Raw genomic sequence first — 17,258 nt, 5'->3', positions numbered from 1 at the left:
TTCTAATTTCTTGAAATGGCACTTATGACGGGACACTTTTTACCTGATAGAGTGATATTGGTTGCATGTTCATATGGTGCCTAGCTTTCATTTCTTATAATTTTATTGAAATGTCTTCCGCTTACTGTTTTTTCATACATATTCCATCCTCCTATCATGCGTGTGAATATGAAACATTGTTTTTTTGTATATATTCCATCCTCCTATTCTGCGCTTGCCTTACATCAAAGTAGTGTTTGTCTGTATCATGCATCAACCAGTTATGCAAAGCTAATTTTATTCGTCTTCTTGTGGTTTTGACTTCATAAGGCAATATCAGAAAATAGGAAGTAAAAGAGTAAGTTAGGGGATGTTGGTGGTCCTCCGCACTGACGCAAACAGAGACTCTATAGATTTGCCACTGCTACTGCTAATGAAGTTGAAGTCCCAAGTCTACATGATGAGTTCATCTCCCGTACTCCACCATCGCAGGTGCTTGCTCTAAGTTGACAGTGTGATAATTGGTTTCATGTTGCATATGTTGTCTAGCATGTATTTCTTCTATTTTGATTAAATTGCAACTGCTGAGTTCATACGTTATACATGTGCATATGACATGGTGTTCTGTGTCTAGAATACACTGCATCTATCTATCATACCATGTTCTTACATCAAAATACTGCTACTGTGTATCCCGCATCAGTCACTCATAATTGGACACTTTTAACATGGCAATTTGATAGTGGTTGCATCTTGCATTGATTTCTACATTGTACTGCTTCTAATTTTTTGAATTGCCACTTATGGCAAGACACTTTTAACTTGGCAGAGTAATATTGGTTGCATCTTTCATATGGTGTCTAGCTTGCATTACTTCTATTTTCTTGAAAATCCTTCTGCTTAGTTTACACATCGTAGCTGTGAATATGTCATGTCGTCCTGTTTTTCTTACATAGTCCATCCTCATACGGTTGTCCTACATCAAAGTATTGCTTGTCTGTATCATGCATCAATGAGTTCTGAAGAGCGATTTTATTCTTTTATGTTGTGGGTACGGCTTGACATGGCAAAGTCAAAAAAGAGCAAGGAAAATAATATAGTAGGGAGTGGTGTTACTCGTTGGGTGAAACGGAAAAGGATTTGTCGTCCAAATTCTGCTGGTACTTATAGTGCAGTAGAAGGTCCAAGTCCACCGGCTAAATCTTCAAACGCAGTATCACCTGCTCCACCAGCTGCAGCATCCGCTTCAACTGTACCAGCATCTCAATGAGTTACTCATTCGTTTGCTCCGAAACTGGCCAGTTCCCAAGCTGCCTTCACACCTAACACTACTTACGAAGCACTGCTGACACAACAGGACTTGGCAAGATCAGATGAACCTCATGAGCATCAACACCAAGACGGTACCTGAACGAGTCAAGTTGCAGTTGCACGCTCCTTTATATGTACTCTCACAGTTTGATGTACACTAACACTTTCCATATTCGTTGTTGAACTAGCACCACGACGCAAGCGGAAACAGACATTAGGGATAATGCTTGACAGATTAACAAAATCTAAAGGAGGAAGAATGGAGATCCATTTTGAGGTAGGTTTAAAAAGGCCACGTGATGCTACAGAGTCAGCCAAGTTAGTATCAGAGGCAGCCGTTGCCATTAGGTGTCATGCACATATCCTACCAACATGGATCCAGTACATGAATGAGAAAGACAAAATCCAGTTTAACACCTTCCTTGACATTTATCCGTAAGTAATGTTATTCTCGCAATTAGTAATATTGTCTTGCTCTGTCCCATACTTTCTAGCTTCCTCCTAATAAGACTCACATTCTTTTTTTCAATAGATGAGGTTCAAGTTGGATCCGAAAGATGATGCAACTAAACAAGCATGCACTCATGTTTTTCAGTCTGCTCTACGACAGTATCGGTACCACCTTAGAAAATCTCACTTTGAAGGCAAGGCTAACAATGAAATCGCCCAAACATCTCCAGTGGAATATATTACAGATGAAGACTGGACAACCCTCGTTAAACACTGGTCTGATCCAAAGTATCAGGTAGGCTATATGTATTTGATCAAACCACATATTGAACTTGTATTTATGTATGTGCCTTACAAGTGTATCTTCTTCTAGGCTAACTGTTTGAAGAACAAGACCAACCGTTCTAAAGTGAAATTCCAACAGACAACAGGATCTCGTAGCTATATTGCACACTGCGAGGCTCTTGTAAATAGCTGCTACTTCCTTCTTTTTTCTGTGCCATATTATCGTATCTATATTGACTTGTTCCAAATACAGAGGAAAGCCTGTGCGGACCAAAAAGAACCTGAACCGAATGCAGTGCAAATCTTCAAGGATTGCCACACCAGCAAGATGAAGGGCATGAGCACACTAGTTCAAGCCGTTGTTGTAAGTCCTTACTCCTCCTGCCTTTGAACTGATTGGTATTGTGATGTGTTCATTTAACTACTTGGTTTGCAGCCAATGTCAGTTACTCTGTTCACTTTTATACACAGTTGTCTTAATGTATCATTTCACCTTACATGGTTTAAAAGAGATGAACGATATTCTTTTGGTCTTGATCTGTATTCTAGTTGTTATGTTCACGTGCGCACACAATGATAAAATAGCCTGTTTGTTTTATATCTGTTTGCTCATGATATGAATGATGTCATACTATGTTCATCCTACTTTAAACCATGTCTCTTTATCCTTAGATGTCAACTAATGTGAGAAGTAGGCATGCTACATGGACATATGTTCCGAAAGTGATTTTATTATGTAGTTGGCACTACAATACATGCTAATGTATTACAGTAGTTCACCAAAATAAGTTATGTATAAACGTGTAACCTACTTTGTTTGTTTTTGTCTCATTAGTAACTTATCTGGTACATTAATCTACAAATTCAAACTTTCAGGAAGCTATGGAAAAAATGATTGAACGGCCACAACCACCTGAAGGTGACGAGGCTACCACAGGCACAATTTCACCTCTTGCTGCAGTGCGTCAGTATCTCTCTGCTAACAATGCAAAAAGCACCTTCCTGCGTAATTATGGGTTGGTTGTCAAGGTAACCTCGTCCAAATCGCCTACTGAACAAAATCTTCCTACTAGACAGAGTGATATATCTGTGCTCCAGACACAAGTCCAATCCCTAATGGATGTCGTTTTGGAAACAAGAATAGTGGTTGACAAATGTCGTCAAGATATGAATGGTTTTGAAACCAGACTATCAGACATTCGCTTCGTTGTTCAAGAGCAATGGCGGAAAAAAGGTGAAGATCGTGTTGCTCCATCAGATTCTACAACCTGAAACATTAGCACTCATGTCAAATGATCTGTGCTTTTATACATCTGATGGTGCTTTATCTGCAAGGACTGTAAACTTTATGCCAACAGGCCTTTTGTTGTGATACACCATTTATGATGCTGCCAAAGGCTGCAATAATTACGACGCTATTTTTGTATAGTGTAGGTTTATCTTAGTAATGTATTCGGCCAAAAGCTTCGTAGGAGCCCAACATGCCAACATTCGTCGGGCCCATTCCAATTGGGCTAAAAACGATTATGGGCCGAAATTTGCATGTAGCCCACTAAAAATATCTGGGCCTAAATCAGCACAAGTTTTCATATTTTTCTGGTAGACATGTGCCTATAATGGGCCTTTAACAGGCCTAAACATAATTTGGGCCCTCAGTAATAATAGGCCATTTACAGGTGTAAATATCTCGAGCCCATAAAAACATGGGCCTTTAAAAGACCAAAAATGAGATTGGGCCCATTTACGATGCGGATCTTTCACAGGCCGAAATTCGGACGGGCCGTAAATGTGCCGACCTAATACACGGGCCTTTAACAGGCCGGAAGTTCGGTCGAGCTAGATTATCATCATTTTTATATGGGTCGTTAATGGGCCCTATGTGACATTGGGCCACATATGGCCCATGGATTTTATCCGACGTTAACAGGCCGAAAGTGGCCCAAATCTATAGTGGGCCTCTAACAGGCCGAATGTTAGACATGGCCGAATAGGACCCAAATCCTTCACGGTAGTTTATGGGCCGAAAGTTTCAATGGCCTGTAAATGGGCCCAAATGAAGCAGGACCTTTAACAGGTCGGAAATACACCGGGCCGTAATTCAGCCCATACACTTAGCAGACTGTTAACGGGCCAGAAGTGACAATGGGCCGCGATGATGACAAGTTTAGGACAGGCCGTTGACGGACCAATTTCACACTAGCCGTATGGGCCTTAACTGAGAATGTTGGGCCTTTAGCTAGGCCGGCCCATTATGGTCCGTAAAATCTCGCGGGCCTTTAGCTGGGCTGGCCCATTATGGCCCGCAAAATCTCGCGGGCCTTTAGCTGGGCCGGCCCGTTATGATACGCAAAATCTCGTGGGCCTTTTGCTGGGCTGGCCCATTATGGACCGCAAAATCTTGTGGGCCTTTAGTTGTGCCGGCCCATTTAAACTTTATGGGCCACTTTTGGGCCGGTCCATGTGTCAACATATCATAGGCGCATCTCGCCCATTAGATGAGTGACACATGTGACAACGCGGAGCTGACACGTGTTTCCATCAGCCAATCAGAATTTTACACGTGGAAAATCCTCATTGGTCCGGGCTGTTAACGGGTAATCGGATCCAAAACCAGACCCGGTAGCTTAACAACGTTCCGTTACGATGGATGTCACGTGTCGGTCACCCTTGACGAAAGCACTTCTGTGATGCGCGATTTATCGTCATGGAAGTGGACACTTCCGTGATAATACTTTTGGTAATGTCATGAAACACTTCTACGACAACACATGTATGACTATCTTCATTCTGTCATAAATTTGTCATGGATGTACATGCATGACAGAAAACGTGACCTACTATGACAAACACGTATCATCACGGAAGTGTATTTTTTTGTAGTGGGAGTTCGCCATCACCCAGTTCGACGAGATGGCGGAGCAACAGGCCATCCCGTAGTCCATCCAAGATGAGGCCTATGTGGAGCCCAACCGGGCGTTCCTCCGGCGGGAGCAGGCGGAGTCCGATGCACTCTTCGCCGAATTTGACGCAGAGATAGAGGCGGAGGAAGCCGGAGCGGAGCAGCCGGAGGCGTCGAAACTGCAGCTGCCGCCCATGCTACCGGAGCCGGGCATGGAGATCGTCGACATCTCCGACGACGAGTAGCTAGGTGATCGACGTAGTATGTAGGTTTATTTTAGTTTGCATGTAAGGATTTGAGAATCTAGTATGAGATATCCGATTGTAACTGTGGAAATTTGAGACATGCCCTATCAGTGACTGTGAACGCGCCCGTCTAAAAAATAAATTTGCTATGATGACATAATGAAAACAAGACCATGGGTTGTCTGGTAAATTTTTCAAAAGCCCAAAAAAATCTACATGGTCCATAAAGTAAGAATTGAAAAAACTTAAAAATAATAATAGCAAATGGTCCAAAAAAGGAGTTTGCTATTGTCAAATAAATTGATTTTCCATCGCCCATGAAGAAATTTGTCATTTGTCAAAGAAAGGAGATTTTCCATTGTGAAGAAAAAGATTTGCCATTGTCAAAGAAAAAGATTTTCCATGGTCAAAAAAGGAGATTGGCCATTGCACATACAAGATATATTTGCCATGGCCTCAAAATAAAATTAATGGTCCAATATTTTTGCCATGGTAAAAAAATGAATTTGCCATGATAGAGTACGAAGGAAATGATCCCTAATTGATGGCAAATGTGGAAAATTGTATGCCATTGTAATTTTTTAGAAAAAAGTATGGCAAATTTGTTTAGTAACCATGGTAACATTCTTCAAATTGCATGGCAACATATGCTTTTAGTTGCCATGGAAACACATCTTTAAAACAAACTGCATAGCTTTAACAGGCATTACAAACTCATGATGTATAATTTCCAATGGCAAACGATCTCAAATTCATAGTAATTTGCCATGGAATATGGAACTAAACGATATCTAATTCATGAGAAATGTAGAAAAATGGTATGTATTGTAGATCATTTTCATGGCAAAATTTAGAGATCTCTAATACATGGAAGATTTAGAGAACATTGGGCATTACATGGGAAAACAGTCTCTAAAAATGAATAGCATTTTGACATGGTCTATTAAAATTCATAGCAATTTTGCCATGGCAACTATTTACCAAAAAATATGTTAACTATAAAGGATTGTAAATTTGCTAATTGATGATAATTTGCCATGGCAAACGATCTCTAATTCATTGTAATTTGTCATGGTATATGAAATAAAAATGATGTCTAATTCATGAGATAATGTAGAAAAATGATATGAATTACAAATCATTTGTCATGGCAAATTTGGAGATCACAAGCACAAACCAATCAGGAAGCCTGCTCCTATGGTAGGAGTAAACACATGACAGCTCCGCTGCGGTGAAGAAACACGCACTCCACATGACCTGCGCGCGACTGCTATTGGACTAAGGCTGTGTTTGATAGTGAAGTATTAAAAAATCAAAGTATTGAAAAACTATAATATTTTTGCATGTTGGTATAAAATACCACAATTTTGATATATCACAGTATTATGAAGTATTGAGAATACTTTGTGCTGTTTGGCTGGTGCTGCATATATCCACGTAAATTGGCTAGCTAGCTAGCCGTTTTCTCCTTAACTACCCAGCTGTTGCAAACTCAACGACCATGCACAAAGGCCACCCACATGCACAAACTTTGGATGGCCATGCACAAAGGCCACTGCCAAACTGTAGTTGGGCATGTAGCTTACCAAAGAGGAGGCAGTCGAACTACCACAACACGAGGTGTGTCACCTCACGAACTCATTGGCATTCTTCCGCGCTGCTGTCAAGGGGCATCCGGAGCTGCGCGTGGAGCTAGGACCTGACAGCTCACAACACGGCGTAGCCGGTGGCGCACCACGCGTAAACTGGAACCGTGCGGCCAAGCTCGACGCCTTGCAGTGGATTCGATTAGTGGCTCCTCCCAAGCATTACTTCAAACATATGACCAGCATGACACGTGATACAACAAGCAAAAAAGGAGGCGGCTTGGAAGCAGACGAAGGAGCAGCGACGAGACTATCTCCAGCGACGAGAGAGCAGCAGCGGCGGCTTGGAAGCGAACGAGGAAGAACAACGAGACGGGCCTGTTTTCTCGCCTGTTCAGTTTAAAAAAAAGAGGTTCGGGGTTCTTTTTTTAAAACAAAGGAAATACTGTGTTTTAGGGAATACTGTTGTATTAAAACTACAATTTATTATGGAAACCAAACAGCTTACTGTAATTAAAATCATGGTATTTGAAAAAACTATAGTATTCTCCAAATACATAGAAAATGCAGAGCTATCAAACAGGGCCTAACTTTTTTTAAGGTCACTACTATGTTTCTTTAGTCGGTCGTAACAATGGTTACTTTAGAAAGAATTGCATGGTTCACTTGTGTATTTCTGAACTATTAATTACTGTTCTACAAAAGTGTTAACCTACCAATATTCCATGGAGCTTATGATTTTTTTAGCAAACTAAAAATAGCTTATAGAGTATTTCTCAATATGCATTATTACCATGAAGCGTAATGTCAAGGAGGGGCATGAGCAAAGTGGGAAATGACAAGTTCGGTCTCATTCTTATTAATTTTAGTCCTCCAAAAGCACCCTAAGCACCTACTTCTGAACGAACAACTTTTGCTGAGTGAACATAGTATGTTGCTACTTACTAAATCATTCTGTTGCACTATAAAGTATATGCATTTTTCATATTTCAACAACAATATATAAATGGCTCAGTATGGTAAAAAACTATTTTGGTCGTATTAAGAGATTTATTAGTAGGTATAAAATTTATACAATGATTAAAAATGAGACCTATCAATTCCAGATAGATCAAGAATGTATTTTCAAAATATAAATAAATACACCGCGAGTGATCATAAAGAATATAGTTACACGATCAATGCAAACAAAATATTGCATATGTAAATAACACACGCGAATCAACCTATGGTTGGATGGTTAGAGGGGCCGTGGTATTCTCAGCCCACCAGGGTTCAAGTCCTGGTGCTCGCATTTATTCCTGGATTTATTTCAGTATTTCCCGCGATGCGTATTCAGTGGGAGGAGACATTCCCATCGACGACGAGGTGCCTACAGTGACTTCATAAATTTCAAGATGATATGCCGGCTCAGCCTTTCGAAGGTGCTCATAAGAATAGGGTGTGTGTGTGCGCGCGTTCATAGGGGTGAGCAGAGGCGGAGTTTCGTAGGGGCTAAACCGGGCCGTGGCCCGCCCAGGATTTTAGCAAAATAATAATTATGTATGCATCTTCGTAGGTCAGCCCACCTACGCATCCCCTCAGACATGTGTTCACCCAAGCAGCGCACGTCATCCCCAATTCTCTCTTCCTCTCTCGCGGTCCAAGGAGCACCGACCACTGGAGCGAGCTACCCGCCATCTCATGGAGCAGCCGCTGCTCGCCGAGATCTTGCGTCAGTCGTCGCTAGCCTCCTGCCCTGCTCCTAATCCCGAGCATCGGCGACATATACGTTGACGTGCCGTCATGCCGCCCGCAAATTTCTGGCGCATAAGCTCCCTGCGTCCATCTGCTCTCCTCTAAAGCTCCAACATCGAGTCTTGCCAACGTCCCTACTAGGCGCTGGCACATGAACCCCCTGCCTGCCGGACTGATTTTTTTAGGACACATGGCACACCAGCAGCAGGGCAACACAGGTAAACTAGCATTTTCCTCCAAATTCCCCATTTGGTATGCAATAGCCTGATTTCTTTCAGTTCCTTACATCTAGTGATTACTAATAGTCTGATCTTATGCAAACTGCATCCTAGGTCATGGGCAAGAGAAATTAGGGTTAGACAAGAACTGCTTTGGTATTTAAAAGGAAAAGAGACAAGATAAGTGAAGTTGAGGAAGACCATGTATTTCCCTGGCTTGAAATAGCTACTCCCTCCGTCCGAAAATACTTGTCATCCAAATGAACAAAAAAGAGATGTATCTAGAACTAAAATACATCTAGATACATCTTCTTTTATCCATTGTGATGATAAGTATTTCTGAACGGAGGGAGTAGCTTATAATGGTGCTTTATGAACTGTACTTTGGGTGGTGTATTGTGCTTTCCTTATATATAAATATGCTCGCTGCATCTTGTAAACTTGCATCATATACTATTCAGAATTTCCAAAAAAAAATACTCTTCTTTAGTCTGGCCCATCCAACATTTTCTTTCAAGCTCCGCCACTGGGGTGAGTGTACGCGCGTGTATATGAACACTTGCGTTTGTACTGTGTTAAAAATAAAAGAAAAAAAATCCATTTTACTCCCTTGAAGAAAATGAGTGGTTCACATAACCCCCTGAACTTTATTTTGCTTCACTTAACCCCCTAATCTATCCCAAACCGTTCAAAAATCATCATTGGTGGGTTTGCACCGGTGGTTTTGCTGACATGGACGAGGTCAAAGCGTTGTTGACCAGTGGGGCCCTCCTCTGCCTTCTCTCCCACATCTGCAGCCACCCCGAGAGTGCCCAAGCTTCGGCCGACGGCCACCATCGCCGTGCACGTGGCCGGAGGAAGCATAGAGCCACACCAAAATGTCGGGATCATCTGCCTCGTTACCCTCTTCAACTCTGCCAAATCCATTGTGCCAAGCCAACCCCAATCGATCCTGGCATCGTCGTCTTCCTCGCCATTGCCGCCAGCCACCACGCTAAAATCCGCCATCACCAGCACGCCCCCGACCTCCACGACCCCTTCGTTGACGCGAGACGACCTCGCGCACCTTCTGGACAGGTTCCCGGTGAGGCCCGCGACCCCTTCCCCGCAAGCCTGCGCCCCGGTCGCCGCCTTCGGCGTCCATGGCGTCGCTGCACTTCTGGTCCCCCTTCCCGTGCCAGCACCCCCTAGGTGAGCCCCTACTCCTCCGGAGCCTCTCTGTTCCCTCCCTCATCTATGTAGCCTACTCGCGCAGTGCGCCACCCATAGCAGCAGCGGGGGCTGGAGCTGGGCCATGCGGGGAGAGCTCCTCAGGGACGCGCAGCTCCAAATTGATGGGCCGGTCAGCTTCAGAGGAGCACCATGGTGCTTAGGAAGCAGAGAAGGAGAAGCGGGGCTCACCAGAGGAAGAGATCGAGGCGGCGACAGTCGATGCCGGAGGCGGGGAAGAAGACATAGTCGCCGGTGATTTAGGGTGACTAGGATAAAGTCCTTTGGCATGAGCGTATAGCAGAGCAAGGGGAAGCTCTAGGACATGGATTGAAGGGGAGGGGGAGGTGTTGGCCACGCGGGCTAAGAACTACAGCGCCGGCGGCATAAACCAAGCGTCGATTATGCTCTCTAGGCGTCGAAGAGGAGAGTGGGGATTCGATTGACGAATGGACCTCACACCCCACTGGTCAAATACCGCCTTGACTGTGTCCATGTCAGCAAATGGGCTCAAAAAACCAGCTAGAGATGATTTTTGAACGGTTTGGGATAGATTAGGGGGTTAACTGAACCAAAAAAAAGTCCAGAAGGTTATGCGAACCACCCATTTTCTTTAAGGGAGTAAAATGGACCTTTTTCAAAATAAAATGTCAATAACACATAGGTACATGATCAATTCAACAAGATATTGCATATGTAAACAACTTGGTGAGATCCTATTCCTAAGAGAATGCTATACCACACAAGATGTGAGGCTGATCAGAGCCAAGCTTTTGCCGACGCCCAGCTCTCGAAGATTATATTCCAGTGCCGTCCAAACACACGGAGGTTAGCTCAGCCGACGCGTCGTTCTGGTCGCTCCACACGGATGATGAGGTGATCGTAGCCGTAACGATCGAGGGTGCGGATAGCCTTTTCAGCATCTGCCCTGCGGACGAACTCTACGAATCCAAACCCCTTGCTAGATCCCGTCCTGCGATCCACGACGACATGTGCGCGGCGAACCGGGCCAACCGCGCCATACAGCTCCAGAAGGTCTGGATCACGGGCTTGCTCCGAAAGATTGTCCACGCGGACGGTGTTGTCGTGGTTCCTCCGCCTCACGTATGCAGCGGAGCGACCTCCTTCACACGCGGGTTTCGGCTGCTCATCCAAGGCTTCCAGCTGGGAATAAAGGTCACTGTATGGGCACCTTGACGTCCAGTGGTAGCCCTTCTTGCAGGTCCTGCAAACCACGGAACCATCTCGCTCGCCGGCAAGCATGGCCGCCACTGGACCGCCTCTTGCAGCTCTGCTGCCAGTCCCAGCGCGATCAAGGAAGACTTCATGTGAGGAGAGCACGTTTGGGTGCGGATTACGTGAGCGGAAGGTGGCGCCGTCGTCGTTGGCGGCGTCGCCGAACCTGGGCCACGAACGGTGCTCCTTGGCGGCGAGTTTAGAGCGGGAGCGGGTGGTCGTGGTCACCTTTAAAACCACGCCCTCTTCTAAGCGGTACTCGATAACCTTTCTCACACCGTCCTCGTCGGGCCCGATGACCACCGGCGGCGGGAGATAGCAATCGTCGCCCTCCTCCTTCGTCTGCGTAAGCGCCATGGCTCTCTCTCTCTCTCTCTCTCTTTCTCCAAAGTACTACAACAGACTTGTACGTTTGAATAGGTTTTTTTTTCTCTTGAATAGGTTATACCAGCCGGAGCAGCCAGTCTTCGTTTATATACTCCCTTCGTTTTTATTTAGTTCGCGTATTAGCTTTGGTCAAAGTCAAGCTTTGTAAATTTTGACTAAGTTTATAAATAAAAATATTAACATATACAATAACAACCCAATATCATTAGATTCATTATTGAATGTACTTTCACATCATGTAGATTTGTTATGGTAAATGTTTATGTTGTTTTCTATAAACTTGGTCAAATTTTACGAAGTTTGACTTCAGTCAACTCTAATATGCAGAGTAAATAAAAACGAAGAGAGTAGAACCTTAGCTCTGGTTTGGGAATAGTCCCAAGCCACCTCGGGTTCGAATCGGACTGGCATACAACCCTTCTGGTTTTAAATTTCTTGCCAATCCCCCTCCTCACCTATGCTTCTTCCTCCTTCGCCGGTGGCTGGACCAAGCGGTCGTCGTAGCCACCGTCGGCCAGCGGGCGACTAAACCAAAGTCCATCTGCCCCGCCGCCTGTTGGAAATATGAGCAATTTATCAAATGATTTTATTAACAGAAATACTAGATAAAGCATGACTAATATAGAAGAGATAAAACAAGTCATACGTTTTGACAGAGAGAAGGTAAATAGCTTCTGCATATATGAACCGTAGCCTATCATATCTAAAGCAGACAGTATAGCAAGTAGCCTATATGAAGTAGAACCTATCATGTGTAGGACAAGGAACTGCGGCAAAACCTTTAACAGGAAAGATAAGAACACGTACGGGACAGCAGCAGCAGAAGCGCTGGACTTGGGGTCGGTGTCCTCGCCTGCCATGTCGTCGAGGAGGTCGTGGACGTCAGGGAAGAAGTCGTCGTCGGGGAAGTAGTCGTCGGCGACCGGATCATCCGTGATGAAGCAGCCAGTAGTCGCGCTGAGCGCTCCCCAAAAACCTTATCACCCTTCTCCCGTACAGGACTCAAAAGATGCGGTTTCGGAGGCCTACTGTCCCGACCTGCGGTGCACGCCGCAAGACGGGATGGGGAAGAATGTAGCAGCAACGCAGTGGTCGGAACTTTGTGGCGAGAGGAAGAGGAGCTTCTGTTGTGTTTCTCTGGAGAGGAGCGACCTCTCTTATATAGGCACAGGAGAAGGACGCGAACAAGCTGCGGCGGGAGGTGAAGCAACGAAGGGAGACGAAGCGAACAGGCAGCGGCCGAAGAGGCGCGCCGTTCGAATGCAGTGTCCACTACAGAAAACGTTTCAACTCACACGTGACCTTTCGTATACCCGTCGTGCGTGGCAAAAATTTAGGCATCGGCTCGGCTCATTCCTGCAACCCGCAGCGCAGCGCGTCGTGACAAGGCGTAGCGTGGCGTGGCGAGGCGGGCGGCGAAGGAGGAGCGCGCGTGGATGTCCCTCTTATTCTCATGCTCATACATGTGGGGAAAGAACATCCCTTATAAAGAGGTCCAACTCCCTCTAAACTAGCAATGTGGGACTAAACTTTTGTTCCACCTCTTGCCTTGCACAAATGGGCTGCGTGGGCCTCTAGGATTTATTAGGAATTTCTGAAACTGCTATTGGGCTAGGCCCAAAATAGACAAAATTCCACCAATCCCCCACCAGATCTCAGAGGCACACAAAAATTTGCCTTTGATTCCAAAACACTGTTTTATATACCGGTACTGCAGTGGAGACTGTTAAGTTGAACTTCCACCTAGAACTCTATGCTACACTAGTAAGCAACTTGAACAATGGACTGGGCCTTGAACTGCAAGTTTTCTGCGAATCTAGCTTCACATAAAGCCTTGACCGATACGTGTCTACCGTGGGTCTTCCCCGTGGGTGGAGCTTATGCGTCATACTCCGTGACCTTTCATGAGTTTACTAGAGAGAACCCTACTCTCATAGATTGCGACGTTTGACAATCAGACTCATATAGGTGTGTTCTTCAAAAGATGTTCTGCAGGATAACATCTCTGCTTAAATAAGCCACTTAGAACACATTAAGATATACATCAACCTGCCATGCAGATAAGGAGAGTATTGCATCTTCATGGAGTGGTATTGTGAATAGTAAGGATACTCTCCTCTCAGTTGACCAACAGCTTGTCTTCCACATCTAATTCACGGGATCTCCAATTACAAAGAATAGGTTACCACCATGAACAACTCATATTGTGGGTCTCATACCCATCTCCCTTGATGCATTATTTATCACATTACGTGATAGACCCTTAGTAAAAGGATCTGCCAGATTTTTAGACGTTTGGATATAATCCAATGCAATAACTCCGGAGTTTTTCATTTTCCTGACAGACTTTAACCTTCTCTGAACGTGTCTTGATGACTTCATGTTATCCTTTGAGCTGCTCACTTTCATGATCACAGTTTGATTATCGCAGTTCATAAGGATACCCGGTACAGGTTTCTCAACAACCGGTAAGTCATTAAAGAGCCGACGAAGCCAATCTGCTTCGACCGTAGCTGTATCTAGTGCTGTGAGTTCTGCTTCCATTGTTGACCTCGTTAAGATGGTCTGCTTGCAAGACTTCCAAGAAACAGCGCCACCTCCATGAGTGAATACATAACCGCTCGTGGCCTTTATCTCATCAGTATCTGAGATCCAGTTTGAGTCACTATACCCTTCAAGCACCTTTGGATACCCGGTGTAGTGAATTCCATAATTTGCAGTGCCTTTCAAATAACGCAAAACTCTCTTTAGAGCTTTCCAATGCACATTCCTGGTTTTGAGACAAACTGACTCAGTTTGCTAACAGCAAAAGAGATATCAGGTCTTGTAGCACTTGCTAAGTACATAAGCGAGCCAATAATCTAAGAATATTTCAATTGATCTCTAGCAATTCTTCGATTCTTTCGAAGTAACACACTCGCATCATATGGTGTTGGAGAGGGCTTGGAGTCACTATAACCAAAACGACTCAAGATCTTTTCCACATAGTGAGATTGAAGCAATGTAATCCCACCATCATCGTCTCTCAAGAACTTGATGTTTAGAATGACATCAGCCACTCCTAAATCCTTCATCTCAAAACAACAAGATAGGAAGTCCTTGACCTCCTTAATAACATTCAGATTTGTTCCGAAAATCAGTATGTCATCAACATACAAGCACAGGATAACTCCCTCGCCCCCACCATGGCGATAGTACACACATTTGTTAGCTTCGTTTACAACAAAGCCTGCAGCTGTTAAAGTTCTTTCAAACTTCTCATGCCACTGTTTGGGTGCTTGCTTAAGTCCGTACAAAGACTTCAGCAACTTGCACACTTTCCCTTCCTGACCATCTAGTACAAACCCATCTGGTTGTTCCTGTTGGGGAACATAGCAGAAATTCAAAATTTTCCTACGTAACACCAAGATCTATCTATGGAGAGACCAGCAACGAGTAGAAAGGGGAGTGCATCTACATACCCTTGTAGATCGCTAAGCGGAAGCGTTCAAGTGAACGGGGTTGATGGAGTCGTACTCGTCGTGATTCAGATCACCGATGATCCTAGTGCCGAACGGACGGCACCTCCGCGTTCAACACACGTACAGCCCGGTGACATCTCCCACGCCTTGATCCAGCAAGGAGAGAGGGAGAGGTTGAGGAAGACTCCATCCAACAGCAGCACAACGGCGTGGTGGTGATGGAGGAGCGTGGCAATCCTGCAGGGCTTCGCCGAGCACCTTATGATGAGATGAGATGTGTCACGGGAGGGAGAGGGAGGCAACCAAAGGCCTTAGGTCTGATTGCTCCTCCTTTTCCCCACTATATATAGGGCCAAGGGAGAGGGGGAGGGCGCAGCCTTGCCCCCTCCTCCAAGGAAGGGGTGCGGCTAAGGATGGGGAGGAGTCCATCCTCCCCAAGGCACCTCGGAGGTGCCTTCCCCCTTTAGGACTCTTCCCTCTCCAAGTTTCCTTGCGCATGGGCCTCTTGGGGCTGGTGCCCTTGGCCCATGTAGGCCAAGGCGCACCCCCTACAGCCCATGTGCCCCCCCGGGGCAGGTGGCCCCACCCGGTGGGCCCCCGGGACCCTTCCGGTGGTCCCGGTACAATACCGATGACCCCGAAACTTGTCCCGATGGCCGAAACAGGACTTCCTATATATAAATCTTTACCTCCGTACCATTCCGGAACTCCTCGTGACGTCCGGGATCTCATCCGGGACTCCGAACAACATTCGGTAACCACATACAAGCTTCCTTTATAACCCTAGCGTCATCGAACCTTAAGTGTGTAGACCCTACGGGTTCGGGAGACATGCAGACATGACCGAGACGTTCTCCGGTCAATAACCAACAGCGGGATCTGGATACCCATGATGGCTCCCACATGTTCCACGATGATCTCATCGGATGAAACACGATGTCAAGGACTTAATCAATCCCGTATTCAATTCCCTTTGTCTATCGGTATGTTACTTGCCCGAGATTCGATCGTCGGTATACCGATACCTTGTTCAATCTCGTTACCGGCAAGTCACTTTACTCGTTCCGTAACACATCATCCCGTGATCAACTCCTTGGTCACATTGCGCATATGATGATGTCCTACCGAGTGGGCCCAGAGATACCTCTCCGTTTTCACGGAGTGACAAATCCCAGTCTCGATCCGCATAAAACAATAGATACTTTCGGAGATACCTGTAGTGCACCTTTATAGTCACCCAGTTACGTTGTGACGTTTGATACACCCAAAGCACTCCTACGGTATCCAGGAGTTACACGATCTCATGGTCAAAGGAAGAGATACTTGACATTCGCAAAGCTCTAGCAAATGAACTACTCGATCTTTTGTGCTAGTCTTAGGATTGGGTCTTGTCCATCACATCATTCTCCTAATGATGTGATCCCGTTATCAACGACATCCAATGTCCATGGTCAGGAAACCGTAACCATCTATTGATCAACGAGCTAGTCAACTAGAGGCTTACTAGGGACATGGTGTTGTCTATGTATCCACACATGTATCTGAGTTTCCTATCAATACAATTCTAGCATGGATAATAAACGATTATCATGAACAAGGAAATATAATAATAATCAATTTATTATTGCCTCTAGGGCATATTTCCAACAGTTCCATATAAATTTCCTCGTCCAACTCTCCATTTAGGAAAGCAGTCTTAACATTCGTTTGATGAACAAGAAGACCATGCGAGGCGGCTAGTGAAAGTAGAACTCGAATAGTGGTCAGTCGAGCCACGGGTGAGTAAGTATCAAAGAAGTCTTCACCTTCCTTTTGGGTATAACCCTTAGCCACGAGCCGAGCCTTGTACTTTTCAATAGTACCATCAGGCCTAAGCTTCTTCTTGAATACCCATTTGCATCCTATAGGTTTGCACCCATAAAGATGATCAGTTATCTCCCAAGTTTCATTCGCCAAGATGGAATCCATCTCGCTACGAACCGCTTCCTTCCAGTAGTCAGCATCTTCAGATGCATAGGCCTCTGAAATAGAATTGGGAGTGTCATCTATGAGGTATACAAGAAAATCATCACCAAAGGACTTTGCAGTCCTCTGTCTCTTGCTCCTAATAGGAACTTCATTGTTCTCCTCCACAGGACTTTCAAAGTGTTCCATCGAAATTGTAGGTTCGGTAATTGTAACTAGTTCCTGATTCGATGAACTAGGCATCTCCTGATTAGATGAGGTAGCCATATCCTTCATGGGAAAGATATCTT

At 45.0% G+C, this 17,258-nt stretch overlaps 1 protein-coding gene across 1 annotated transcript; it reads right to left on the bottom strand.

Annotated features, from left to right (window-relative positions):
* Positions 1 to 10,753: 10,753 nt before the first annotated feature.
* Positions 10,754 to 11,512, bottom strand: LOC123187981 (eukaryotic translation initiation factor 3 subunit G-like). Its single transcript, XM_044600028.1, has one exon. It carries the CDS (start codon positions 11,510 to 11,512, stop codon positions 10,754 to 10,756), a length of 759 nt encoding a protein of 252 aa, XP_044455963.1.
* Between the last annotated feature and the right edge of the window lie 5,746 nt (positions 11,513 to 17,258).

This window comes from Triticum aestivum, chromosome 1A (genome assembly GCF_018294505.1).
Source record: "Triticum aestivum cultivar Chinese Spring chromosome 1A, IWGSC CS RefSeq v2.1, whole genome shotgun sequence".
Taxonomy (NCBI): Eukaryota; Viridiplantae; Streptophyta; class Magnoliopsida; order Poales; family Poaceae; genus Triticum; species Triticum aestivum.
The sequence above is the reverse complement of the archived record's forward strand: the minus strand, read 5'-3'. Positions and strand labels throughout refer to the sequence as shown.